The 14,494-nt window shown below is 47.0% G+C and overlaps 1 protein-coding gene across 6 annotated transcripts in view; it reads right to left on the bottom strand.

Annotated features, from left to right (window-relative positions):
- celf4 (CUGBP, Elav-like family member 4) overlaps positions 1 to 14,494 on the bottom strand; it is a 66,597-nt gene that overhangs the window by 36,395 nt on the left and 15,708 nt on the right. For all 6 annotated transcript variants that reach the window (XM_037490580.2, XM_037490583.2, XM_037490581.2 and 3 more), the window contains exon 2: positions 9,836 to 9,918. In XM_037490580.2, coding sequence (XP_037346477.1) covers positions 9,836 to 9,918 — 83 coding nt within the window. The remainder of the gene's footprint in view (positions 1 to 9,835; positions 9,919 to 14,494) is intronic.

The raw sequence follows: 14,494 nt of genomic DNA, 5'->3' as shown, positions 1-14,494 counted from the left end.
ATGACCAAGAATGTGCGGGATGGTTGTGACGGGTTCCCTCCTTCTGACAGATGAGAGCCCCGTTGTTTGTTTTTTTTAATATTGATTTGTTTTGCACTGATGGTATGCAGCGTTGCTGTTCCATTTGGTTACCCCTACTACTCGTTATTATTATGGGGGTAATGGGAGACTGTGTGTGTGTGTGGGGGGGGGGGGGAGCGGATTGGCATGACTTGGGTTGATTGAAAAGTAGCTCGCGAGCCGAAAACGTGTGTGTGCACCCCTGGTGTGAGATCATTTTAGGGTGCTGTATTAGGGGACAGGTTTCATAAGAAAAGGTCTTTCGACTCTGATCACTCCCTGCTGTTGTGTGTAGCAGACACACACACACGCACGCACGCACACGCACGCACGCACGCACGTCTGCTGGTCAGTTGATGCTCCCAGCGGTGGTATATCAGGCCATAATTAAGGCTTACTGCACAGTCTGGCAGTGTGGACAAACAATTTCTGTTTCCCCCCCGTACTCGTACTCGCACACACACACACACACACACACACACACACACACACACACACACACACACACACACACACACACACACACACACACAAACACACACACTCAGACCTAAACACACACTGAACTGCAAACTCACACAGAGAACCACTTGAGTGGGTGAGTCAGAGCAACGCTCTTCCTGTGTCTCACACACACACACAAGCACTCACCCAGCAGAGGCAAAGGCGGGCTGCAGAACCCCTGCCAGGTTATATGGAGGGACAGAGTGCTCTGAGTTACTGCACAGTGCAGCCACTCTCCACGGCAGCACCATACAGAGTCCATAAAGCATGATGGATGGCCTATCATCATTTACCTCTTTGGTGACTTCTCAATGCTGTCACACCCCGCCAAGCACATGCATGAGAGGTGAGAGACACACCACAACAGACGGGACAGCGAAAAAGGCAGAGCGGGACGACCGGAAGAAAAGCCAACGTGGACAAAGTGATGCTGAAAGGAGGATTTGAGAGTGACAGAAGGGAGAAGAGAGGCGACGGGAATGTGAGGGAGAGGCGGGACGATGAACGAGGGAGCATCTTTGATGCTGGCTAGAAGTGATGCACTCGTTCACGTACACAGTCAGACACCCCGCACACGTAGAGGCTGTATTTAGAGCGTGCAACATCTACTGTCTCCTCCACTGTTCTCTCCTCTCATGCCACAGCAGGGGGAGCAGGGGGGGGGGGGGGGGTGGGGTGAGGCGACAGCAGGAGGGGCAGAGAGAGGGAGAGAGAAAGAGAGAGAGAGAGAGAGAAAAATAATGAATACCAGATGTAGCACGATGACACAGTGATAGTTCACATGTCAGAGTGGGTGTGATATCAACAATGGGAACAAGAAAAGAGTAGGAACGTGGAGATTGTGTGTGTGTGTGTTTGTGTGTGTGTGTGAGTGTGTGAGTGTGTGTTTGTGTCAGGGGGAGGGATTCGGTGGCTGCAACAGTAAATAACTTCCATCCGAAGTTGCAGCCGTGGAGCTGGAGGGCAATCTTTTGTGCAATTCTAACCTCTTGAACCTTTGCCTCAGTTATGTCTCAGCCATGTATGTTGTGTTAAATGGGTTTAGAATTGTACTTCCAAAAAGTTGGGCGGCTTCACAAAAGAGAGATTACAAACATAATAGTGAAGGGGGGCTGAAATATTGTATTCTCGGGCCATTTTTACTAAATTTCCCGTTATGCAAATTTAGTGGTTTTGAGAGGCTCTACATACGCACCTCACCGATTCAGCTTTCACTCTCCAGTACCCCTTGTTTGTTATGCAGTCTCTTAAAATGTTTGCAGTATTCATGCTAAGGCGAAGGTAACCCTGATGACTGACGGAGAATTGTCAACTTTTTGTTTAAAAACGTGAGTTGAAGGGCTGTAAAGCTACGTCTGTTGGTTATCTTCCCCCACAGCTTGTAAGGTAGAATCTAGGATAGATTTAATGAAGAAAGAAGCCTTTCTGATGCCTGTTTTATGCAAATGGTCACCGTTTTCTTCATTTGAAGCTGCTATTGGTTCACTCCAGAGTGAACTCCAGAGTGAACCAATACCAGCTTCAAATGAAGAAAACGAGTGAACCAATAGCCACAACGCTGCAGATGCACAGAACATTTAGAGGAAACGTTTCCACCAAAGTTCTTCCCCCCTTGCCTCTCTGGACAGTGCCTATTGATCCCCCACCCAGCACACATCACCACAACTTCCACAAATTGCTATTGAGAATGTGACCTGTAATGCAATTACTGGCCAATCCGGGGCCTTGGCTGCCATCAATTATTAAAAGCTGCCTGAGTCGTGGCCCGCTATCCGGCCTCAGCTGGTGCCTTGTGTCATTATCACATCTGCAGGCCGCCAGCTCGCCAGCTGCTTTGGCGCCGTGCGGAGCGGGATTCCCGAGTGGGACACCCCACTCTGCCGAACACATCGGGTGATATGGCCAAATGAAGAAATTGAAATTGCTATATTAAACATTCCCGTGGTTGCAGTGAGGGTGAGGTGTAGAAGGTCACACACTGAAAATGTGTTTTGATTTTCATGAGAAGAGTCAAGAGAAAAATCTCTGTGAAAACTGTGGCGTTATAAGAACTTTTGAAAGAAGATAAGCAGCATTATTATTGGTTCCTACTTTTAGTTCCATTGTCGATATCATTATCAAATGAATGGCTTTGGTTTTTAATCATCTATGCCTCACCGTCTTCTAATAACTCACTTAATGTTTCCACCTTGCTACACTGTTAGCTCTTCTGCAATCACTCATACCTTCCCATAAGCGTTATGATGGAAGAAGACAGCAATGCAAACATTGCATGATAATTGCCCTTAGCTTTGAATTAACCAACTCATTTTTCTTTTAGTTATGTTATCATTGCAAAAGCCGTCGTTCAAACCGGGCTTGCAGTTTCTCTGCCTCCTTCACCCATTGTGAAATCATTTATTTGTTGTCTAGCATTTACACCAAAGGAGCACTTAAAAAATACTGCTACCAAAGGAGCAGCACTGCAATATAAAACACAAATTTAACGCCAATTTTGAATTCCTAAAACTCTATGAAGCCTTTTTTTTTGGAAAACAAGGTATACCCACATGTTTATTGATTCAATAAAGTACCTTAAAGAGACTTCTAATTAAACCAAAGGGCTTATACTCCAATACTCAGTGAACTTTAATTTAAATTGGTCTAAGTGAAACTCACCAAAAGAACATAAAACTAATAGAGAGCGATGAGAGTACAAAATGCAGTGTATGCTGGCCCTAAATGCTGTACAATTAAAGTTGTGAAGCCCGAGAAAAGAAAAAAAAAAATGCATTGAATGAGAAATGTTCTCCGATGTTTCCGCCAGTTGCAGAACCAACAACCGAGGGAGACACGTGGGAGCAAAACAAGCCACTCTAATGGATGACAAAAGGTATACAATATGGACCATAAAATTCCTGAATGATCAATAAAACATCACTCCACTGGACACATAATGAGTGTGAGGGATTTGTTGCATTTTAGTGTTTACAGTTATCCGCTTCCTGTTCCTTAACGTTTAATGCGCACTGTAAATTAACTGAAGAGGCTGGAGTAAACACAACAGACACCACTTCACTGACGGTTGTGGGAAGACGTACTCTACTGCTGTGTGTGTGTGTGTGTGTGTGTGAGGGCTCAGGAGCATGAACAAGACAAGGAGATACAGCAGTGTGGCATTCACTACAACTACTCAGACGAATCGCCCCCCCCACCCCCCCCAACTGCCCGGGCATTTCCAATCGGCTGGAGTCAAGCCGACTCAATACAGGGGCAGCAGCAGCAGGAGCTAAAACCGTGACAAATGATTATCACAACCAGCTTATGGAGATACTTAAACTTATGCAGCGCGGCCCCCGGGCCGCGGCTTAAAGCCAGCCGCACACAGTCCAGCAGCCTCTGTCCTGTCCCCAATGACAGCCAAAACCACGGCCGGGTCCATTTCAAAGAGGAGGTGTGGGGGGGGGGTTCTTGAAACAATGGCAATCTCGCAAGAATTGGATCAATTCTCTCAATTCCGCACTTGAAACAATGATGCATGCAAAAAGTTTGTAAAACTTTATTTTATTTTTTTAACTAAAAGTGAATCACATGGGCCTTTTTTTTTTCTCATGCCACTTTCCATTCTGGTGAGTACATGGAGTAGTCCTGAAGTGCCAGTCGTGACATTAACACTCGTAAATGCTCAGTGGAGCGGCCTGCTGAGGATGAAGACTCACTGGTGCGCTGTGCTTTCTTTTGGATCAATACAAACTCAAGGAAAGGACAAGTGGATTTCAGTCTGTGACAATAGCTCGAGCCGGTAATAGATTGAGATGCTGGAAAGAGCTATGGCACCTCTGAAATTTCAGAAATAGGGACATGCTTTTAGAGCAAACACAAAACATTTGGTTCACCAAATAATGGCCCTTACTAGAGGTGTTTTGAATTGTTCAGACATCTCAATCTATTTCTTCAAAAGAACATAACAGACTGAGCAATTTATTTTATTTTAAATTATGAGAATCTTGAATACATCAAGACTTGATTCGACACATGTCTCAAAAGGCAAGTGGAAATGGGGCAATTTGCCGCATTAAAACGTGGGAACTTTCCTTTTTTACATGATGACAGCAAGATAAAAAAAAGTGGGTCGCAGCTATGACACCGCACGCACTTTAGTGACCGTATGAAGGCGTGTCATTTCACGCACGGATCATCGGCCCATTGGCCCAACAGAAGGCGTGCACCACTTCTGAAACGAGTTGGACTGTTGGAGGAAAGTGAAGTGCCGCCTGCGGACTGACCATTTTTTCTCATTTCCACAATCTGCTCAAACTCCACTTGGCAATGGGAGGTTGTAACATCAGGCCTGGAGCCCAATGATAATGGGAGCGTTCAGACTTTGTACGAAAAGATGGTGTGTAGGCTTGTAATTATCTTTGTTACAATTATGGCACCAGTCAGGCTTGACCCCTTTAAGGGCTTCAACCAATAACGACGCGGTTTGTGGACACCTCGATGCTTCATCAATATGTGATGGTTGTACGTCTCATTGGAGAATCTCTGCTAAAAAGCGGACCTCTTCAAATGTTGTGTTTTTTTTTAATTTAAGGATCTGTACTGGTTCAGATGCTCACTTTGGTTGGATTAAAAAGACTCCTTAAACCCAAATGTGCATAAATCAATACATGAATCCATCAAACCAAATGGCCATGGGCATTAATCTTCCGCTATGCGTTGCACAAGAATTTGCAAACTGGCTTCCATTCAGCTATAGCATTAGGAGATTTGGCCGCTGATGTTTGTCGATAACATCTGGCTCAGATTTAATGTTCCATTCCAAAGGTCTTGAGGTTAGTTGCTAGTCAAGTACTTCCACTCTGTTATGTTGAAAGAAGAACATAACATTTTACATAGTTAGAATCTGATTATTGTCTGATAGGATTCGACGTAGCTGAGACAAAACCACAAAACACCCAGTACAATAAATATAGATCACGTGCAAGGACAAATTGGAGGACGGGATCTGTGGTTGATTCGGAATGTATTACAAACCCTTTCAAGAAGTCTTTCTACTTTGTACCGTTTGTGGGAGAAACTAATTCAAATTTTAATTGCAGGCTCATGAAGTGCCAGATTCAGGCTGCATGCTGCCTCATTTCAAAAGCTTTTCTGTGGTTTGGGCACTGGAAACTGTTGATTCTTTAGTCACACTGACAACTGTCGGTACGTGCTTCTCTTCCTTTGCATTGTTGGCAGACTGAAATAAGTTGCAAATTAAGTTCACAAGTTTATAAAAAAAGAAAGTATATATCCCTCCCTATTGATGCTTGTGCATTGCTCCAGCATACTCTCAGTGACTATTAATTGGAGTGTGTTACAGTATGTGGCTAAGAGTTTTCTTTTGGATAAGGGTGATTAGGATAGTTGATGAGGTGATGGCTTGGGGAGAAGGCGGGGGGGGGGGAGGATTGCAGCATAAGTCATGTGGACGTGCAGCTATTCTTCCTGCACACTGCACCTCTAATCTAAATCTACACAAAGAAGTGAACTACTGTATTGAAACAAAGCACCTCCAACCCCTCCCTCCAAAACACCCCTTCACCTGCGTCACCTGTGGAGTCTGGCAGTTATTGACCAATGAGGGCGACTTATTGAGAAAAAGCTGCCATGAAATTGGGCCGCAGCAGCCAATCAATGTCATAGATTTCCTTCCCGGGCATTGTCTCAACTGAGAGAAGTGGGAGGGGTGATAAAAGAAACAGACACAAATCAGTTGGTATGGAGGCACCTCGACCTCCGTCCACCCCCCCCCCCCCCCTCTCTCCAACCTTACTTCATCAACCCCTCCCTCTTTCTTCCCTCCTGCTATTCATTTGCTTTTTCGACTTCTCTGTTGTTTGTTCGCCCCTGGGCTCAAAACTGTGTGTATATGTGCTCCATTATCCATTATGTGTGTGTGTGTGTGCGTGTGTGTGTGTGTGTGTGTGTCAAAGGCTCTCTGAAATGACGCATTGATTCACAGTGTTCTATATTTTCTCATCTGGCTGACTATTACAGTGCAATTCAATCGACACCGTATTAATCTCTCTCTCTTGCTCCCTTTTTTACTTTATCCCTGCCCCCCCCCCCCCACACACCTTTCTAAGAGTATCATGTTTATGAATGGACTCGTTTATATTGCCGAAACGGGTTTGTTGTGTGAGTGCCTGCATTTGTGGTATTCTTTGTACCTGCACATTATCCTCACATGGAAGGCTGTGCCTTAATATCAGGGAGCACATGCTCTTATAGTGCACTGTGTATAGTATATGGGGCATATGGCATTGACATTGAGTACAACACGACCGTAAAGCTTAGTTAATGCGTGTGTGTGTGTTTATATGTGTGAGAGAGGAGTTGCTGGAGAATATCTGTGCTGGGTGTACATACACATACACACACACGCACGCACACAAACACACAAACACACAAACACATAGAAATACGTCCTCCCACTATTGAGGACTTTTGCCAGAATCAATAGAGGCTTTTAATGCCTCTCGCTGTAGTGAGAGTCTGAAACTGGAGTGCGGGATCACATAGAAATGGTAGCCAGGCTCCGGTGTTTGGGACGCGCCTCATTTTTGGCCTGTCTCAGAAAAAAAAACGCCATTTATCTGCCCATAGCTGCGCTTTCTGTTTGTGATATCGGTCATTATATTGACTGTGACGGTATGTTTCCAGGAATGGAGGGGTACAGGCGGGTATCCCGGAAGTTGAGGTAATCTTGTGTATTTCATTTTTCATTTTCATTTGTATTCCAGCTCATTGTATCTAAAGTATGCATGCAATATAATTACAGATAACTATACGATCTGAATGGCTGGATCTGAAAAAACTAATCAGGAACTATAAAAACAAAAACAGATTTTAGATATGATTTGATTGTTGTTTTTAAATCTAGATAATACGACATAAGGAGTACAATAAAGTTTACAATGGCCCCCTCTCTATCTGCCAGACTTCATAACTTACCGAAACCTTTAACTTTCCAGCATTTTTTTTTAATACGAAAGCCACTCCCAATAGATTTAATTTAAATGTATCTCTTAAATGTTTTGAATGTCCAACTATGCCAGGGTTTCTGTGCCAGGAGTGCGGATTTAATTATGTGAGCAGAAACTTCCTCTCCACCAGCATAAATCATACATCTGTGTAGTTTGAGCACTATAATGCAATGAAGGATGCGAAAACAATTTGTCATCGATCACCAACAGTTCAATATCAGTGTCACTTTAATGTCAGTATTTTGGTTGTCGCTTGTTTACCCGATCGCTCCCCTGACACACACACACACACACACACACACACACACACCAACAAGGCAGCCCTTACTACTTTCTCTGAGCTACACCAATAGCCTACAGCCATGCTGGCAGGACATTTCCTCTAGGAAGCCAAATCCCCTCTTCTCTCGGCTCATCTGGCAGAAAAAGAAGCAAGATGGCGAAAAACTTTTTCACGGGGAGCGACTTTGACAATAAAAAGCGCATCAGGAGGCAAAGAGAGGGGGAAAGAGGCTTTAATTTGCGTGGTTTTGGTTGTGTTGGACTGTGTGTGGGATATTGATAAAGGATGGAAGCAGGGAGAGAAGAAGGCAGGTGGAGAAAACCTGAGGAAAGAGGGGGGGTAGTCGCGTGTCATAAAACCTCCCACTGTGTTTCCTCGCCCTCTTTCTAATGTACTCATTTATTCTGTTTTGCTTGTTTCTCTGAGTCTCTGCACCTCTGCATGCACTGCTTCAGGGTTTGAGTATCCAGGTCTGTCCTATGGCATAACGTTTGTTTACTAAACGCACACCACAGATCAAATGCAAACCTGAGACTGTCCTCCGCTGGCAAAGGCATTTCCTTCTTAAGCAATGTTGAACGCTAGTGACAGATTATATGACGCATTGATTGATGCATTACAATGTAGCTCGTCAAATCAAATTCGTTCTTTCCCTTAAAGATGTACAGACAGAATCTTTAAAAAAGGGTTTCTTTTGTGGCCCTACTTCTGGTGCCGTGTCAAGCAATAGCAACCGACGCAAAAACATCAATCCGCAAAATCGCATCCTGGTTTTGGCCAAATATTTAATCTCTCTCCCTTCCTTCTTTTCCCATCTTTTCTTTCTGAATAATATGGGAAGTGTAAAAAAAAAAAGAAAGAAACGGGAGCACCGATCCCCACTCCTCCGCTCTTCTAGGCTGCACGTCTGTGATGTCATAATCACTCACATCAAAGGCTGTGCGCTCAACACGGCGACTGTCAGCTTCCCTGGAGGCGTCATTAAAAACGAACAGAGCAAACCGAGCCAGGCCTGACAGAGACGCATCAAAACTTCCCCACGCGCACACACACACACACACACACACAGGCGCTGACGGGCGCGTGCAGGCACACACGTAGGCGCAGATGCGTGTGCATTCAAGTGCGTGCGTACTCAAGCAAACTGAAATGCATTACAGACACACACACATCTGCACGCTCCCACACAAATATTGAATTGTTTCCACAAATGAAAATGCTCACAATGCACACACGTCTTCGTACACACACACACACACACACACACAACCAGTCACAGAAACACAGTCATGCTATCAATTGAATATCTACCTTTTCAAAAGAATGTCAAAAGTCCACTAGCATGTGTGGCAAGGACCCAAGTATTTAAAGGGGACATGAGTTGCTTCTACTTTGAGTGGCATCACCTGAAGCCCTGCGTGCACCTGATGCTGGGGTGATGTACATTCATGATGTACAGTCTCATTGCAGAGCGTCCACACAAATGTACAAAATAGTCTACATCTACCAGACATGGCACGCACACACACACACACACACACACACACACACACACACACACACACACACACACACACACGTTTACACAAACAAGAGGATGGACTATAAATAGGATGCCTACAATGCGATGCTGTGTGTGGTTCCTCCCTGTGGGTTTGTGTGTGTGTGTGTGACTGTCAAAGGGAAGAGAGAGCGAGGCAGTGAAGGGGGAGGGGGGGAGGGGGGGGGGGGGCAGGAACAGGATGGATATTTAAGAGAAAGGGGGGGCTGTGCTCATGTCTGGTGTACAGCCAGTGATGAGCAGAATATGACAAGCATGGCAAAGACCGTCAGACCCCTTTGATTTTAAATGAATAGAAAGCATTTTATGTGAAAGACAAGTATCTGTGTTTGTACGTGTTCACCCGAGTGAAGCCAAGAGATGATTGTGAAAGATTTTGCATATGGGTCCACATGGGGTTCCTTGTGTACGACTTACCCCTGGCAGGGTCTTCTGCTCGTGCAATGCATTCTGGGCTTTCAGGGCCGACTCTCTGGCACAGTAGGTGAGGAAGGCACAGCCTGAAATACAGCAAGAGAGAAAGAAAAGGGAGATTATTATGTTACGTGTATTGAGAAAAGGAAAAGGGAAGGAGAGAGAGAGAGAGAGAGAGAGAGAGAGAGAGCGGGCTGCAGCAATCACCAGTGAATAGCCAAACACAACACACACACACACACACACGCACAGAGTGTGCCTGCAGCCATAGCTCTCAAACTCTGTCTACATTGCCGCTCTGGGAATTCGCTCGCGTTTGTGTGTGTGTGTGTGTGTGTGTGTGTGTGTGCGTCTGTGCAGTGAATAGCATTTCGGCGACAGAACAAATGGAACATTCATATGTACACAAACGTGACCCGTATGCATGCGAGAAAAAGAAAAAAAACACACCAAAAGTGAGACCCGAAAATGTCTGCAAAACGTATCGCATCGGACTGAGCTCCCTCCCTGGCAGTCTGACATAGCGGTTATCCATTCGTCCATCGCACTCTTCTAGCTGCTGTGACAGGGATAGACATTTCCATGACAGCCCCCAATCCCCCCCCCCCCCCCCCCCCACACACACACACACCCGCCTCCGCCTCCTTCCCCTCTCCTCCCTTCATTCCTCCTTCATTCATCTGTTCCATATGTTGCGAGACTACCCACAATGCTCAGTTTTGTTAGCACCTGGGCTGACATGTGGGGGTGAAAGGAAGATGGAGAAGCAGGAGGCAAGGATGAAGAAGAAGAAGAAGGAGGAGAAGCCGTGGGGAGCTTGTAAGCCGTCCCTCGCCACCTCCTGTTGACAGCAAGGCGCACGCCACTGTCACAGGGCTGACAACGTGTCAATCTGCAGATCAGGCTTAATGATTCATGTGTTTGACAGTTTAATAAAACACATAGACAATTTCACAATAGGCTGCGGTGACACAGTTCAATTGGATTCAATTATTTTGTTCTGTATTTTTCTGTGGTTCAGAATCTGAAAAAAAAAGATGTATTGTACTGTTAAATATTAAACTGGATTCAATACAATTCAGTGAAAGAGAAAAAGATACACTAGGAAGAATTAGTTTCTGCGGTTGGACAGATGATATTAACAGACATTTGGAGCATTTTGAGGTGCCTTTAGTGAACAATGAGCAAGACATAAACACAAGAGCTGCAAGATTTTTTTTTTTACATTTTTGGATCACAGAAGTCTCCTCGCAGACATTGACAAACCTTTCCATGCAACTCACACAAGTACAAAGAGACAAAAGAAGCAGAGTTTGTTCTGGGAACATCAAGGTCTCACTATAGACTATTATCCCTCATAAAACACAGCCTTAGTGCAGTTTAACGCATATCTCTTCCCAGTTCTGCTTCACTTTGTTCTTCTTGCATACTGGAGGCTATTTATTGTTAAGGGCAGCCCCGTGTACTGTTGTATGTAGAAGCAGCATGCCTTGGATCCCCTTGGCTTCGTGTCTTTAACCCCGGGGCGTCCTGATGGCGGGACACCGGGGAGCTCCGCCTGTTTGTGTTTTTAATTAACGGGCCTCTCTCTCTCTCTCATTAGTCGAAGTGGGAGCCGGCCACTGACAGCTGGGCTACCTCCTCATCCTCTCCGGGCCTGTCGCGTTAACGCTACATGCCTGCACTGTCCCGAAGGAATCACAAGCCGGCCCGTGATTCACATGCCTGACACTCATTTGCATGTTTGGAGAACGCGCCCCTCCTCGGCAAACCAGTACATCCAGCAGCAGAAGAAGTATTCTGACTCAGCAAGGCCACACCGTAAATCTACTCCTCGTCTGAAGACGTCAAGTATGCCTTGACCGCTGCTAAGGAATTAAATTAAATTTTGCTATTGACATATTCTGTTAAGTTGGAAAATGATTGACGTACCTGTAGATAACATTGTTGAAAGAAGAGTCCTGTGCACTTGGCCTCTTATCAATTATTATCAATCAATTAAAAATGTCCATAGGAGGAAGTTTACCATCTAGTTTGGAATCACTGTATTCATCCATAAAAACTGTCACTCAATATGATCAGCTTATATGTTGTAAAAAAATGTCATCTATAAAATTTGCGAAAATATATTGTGGACAAAAATACCAATATGTTCCGATGTGGAATTCTAGACAACTGAAACCAAAAGAACAAAGTAGAGTACAAGTACCTCAACATTGTGCTTTGGTGTTGCATTTATATTTACTCATGCAGCCACACACACACACACACACACACACACACACACGTATGAAGAGGAAAAGCTTGCATGTACACATGAATGCAAATACAGTCACAAACTCTCTCTCACACCCACACCCACACACACACACATGAAAAGTGACAGTCAACAAAGGTTCAATTTATCATCATTGTCACAAGTCAGCTGCTGGCAGCAGCTATAGTATCTGACTAAGACCCATATTGGCCCTGGAGAGAGAGATAAGCTGTTTGTTTCTGCTGTCAATGCTGCCAATTTGGTTTCCCATCACTTCAAATTCAAATCAACAGCAGCGCAGAGGGGATCTGAGAGAATGTGTGTGTGTGTGTGTGTGAGACAAGAGGAGAGGAGTGGAGAGGTGAGAGATGGGGGGGGGGGGCAGGGAAAGAAGGGCAAGGGAGCAGAGAGAAAGAGGGGGAGGAGAACAGCAGAGAGGAAGAGCGGAACAGCGAGGGTCGCTCGATGAGGGAGAGAGAGAGAGAGAGAGAGAAGATACGATCACCTAGCGTCTGTGAACACCATCCCCCTGTGTCCTACACTCGCTTCTTATCTCAACCGCTGCAGACACCCTAAAGGGACACACACCCACCGAGAGGGAAGAGAGACAGGAAGGGACAGTGAGCGAGGAATGTGGAGAAGACGAAAGAAAGCAGCATGGGAATGTTGGGAGACGGTGACTGGCGGGGGAAAGAAGACACCAGCCGTCAGCAGGCTGTGTGAACGTTAGCCGCGTTGGACCACGTCGGTCGGCTTTGACCACGTTGACTGTGGGAGGCGTGTATTTGACGAGCTGTCGTTTACCAACAAGTTGACCGTTGGGGAAACCACGTATATCCACTTAAATCTCCAGAGATGTCATGTGTTTTTATTAAATGTTCTCAAGATCTGAATCCATCATTTACAACTATTAAACTTGGTGGTTTTGGGGCCCACGCTTTCTACAGGAGCCCAAAAGGGACATAAAAAAAAACTAATCTGGGGGAGGGCATTTGCCATGATGAGCACTGTTCTTCTACACGCTCGGGACACTTGATGTGTTTCACTAGGTGGTCTGTTTAAATCTTTACCTTTTGATGGCAATGTCCTGTTATGTATTATATTCAGTCCTACCATCGTGCATGTAATTAAGATTATTAAAAAAAAGAATTCCCTAAAACAATAGAGACCGTGACCTAGCTGACCTCAGCAGTAGCTACAGCCCTACAAGGGAAACTGTGGTGGCGGGTGTGGTTTCAGCCCGGCTGCAGGTGGGAGAGAGGGGGAGTGGCTCGGGGAACAGTGCCAGGTGAAAATAATAACAATCACCTGGGGATAATGACATGTGTGTGTGTGCTCTCCCCTTTATAGCAGTGAGGCAGGGGCGAGCGAGGGGGGGGAAGACCGACCGAGCGAGCGGCGTTCCTGCGAGCGGAAGTAAAATAAATATATTTAAACCGACCACCCTGTCATCGTGTGTCTGTGTCCGGAGCCCTACCGACCCACCCCTACAGTGGCACCCAACGCGGGGAATGGCGGATGAGGGACAGCAGGCGATGCCGGCCCAACCTGCGCTGGCACTGGGCCAGATGATTGGGGAGCTGGCGGCGATCCAGAGGGACCAGGCCGAGGCTAACCGGCAGTTCCTGGGTGCGCTCCAGGCCCAGGTGGGGAGGCAGGCCCAGGCGCTGGAGCTATTGGTGTCGCGGTCGGGACCCCCGCTACCACCACCGGGCCCGACGGCGATGGCGGGCCTGACCCTCCACCGGATGACGGCAGAGGACGACGCCCAGTCCTTCCTGGAGGCCTTCGAGGCGACGGCGGAGGCATGCTGCTGGCCGGAGGAAGAGTGGCCGGTCAGGCTGGTGCCCCTCCTGACCGGGGAGGCGCAGACGGCGGCCATGGGGCTCCCCCCGGCGGCTCGGAGAGACTATGCGGCCGTGCGGAAGGCCGTGGTCGACCGGCTGGGGCTGCTGCCCGAGGACCACCGGCGGCGATTCCGGGGGGCCAGGCAGGGGCCAGAGGATCGGCCGTTCACCTACGGGCGGCGGCTCCGGGACGCCGCCGCCAGGTGGCTCCGGCCGACGGGGGTGGAGACAGCGGCAGAAGTCCTGGAGGCGGTGGTACTGGAGCAGTTCGTGGAGGGGCTCCCGGCCCGGACGGCGGCGTGGGTCCGGTACCACCGGCCACCGACGCTGGAGGCGGCCACCACCCTGGCCGAGGACCAGAGAGCAGACATTGCCCAGTTGCAGGAGCGGTTTGCTGATGTGTTCTCCCCCCGGCCAGGCCGCACCGACCTGATAGCGCACCGAATCGAGACACCCCCGGGGGTGACGGTGAGGTCACGACCCTACAGACTACCCGAACACAAAAGAAAAGTGGTTCGGGAGGAATTGGCGGCTATGTTGGAGATGGGGGTAATAGAA

Source organism: Pungitius pungitius, chromosome 8 (genome assembly GCF_949316345.1).
Source record: "Pungitius pungitius chromosome 8, fPunPun2.1, whole genome shotgun sequence".
NCBI classification, from domain to species: domain Eukaryota; kingdom Metazoa; phylum Chordata; class Actinopteri; order Perciformes; family Gasterosteidae; genus Pungitius; species Pungitius pungitius.
Note: the sequence above shows the minus strand (reverse complement) of the source record. Positions and strands in the feature narration are given on the sequence as shown.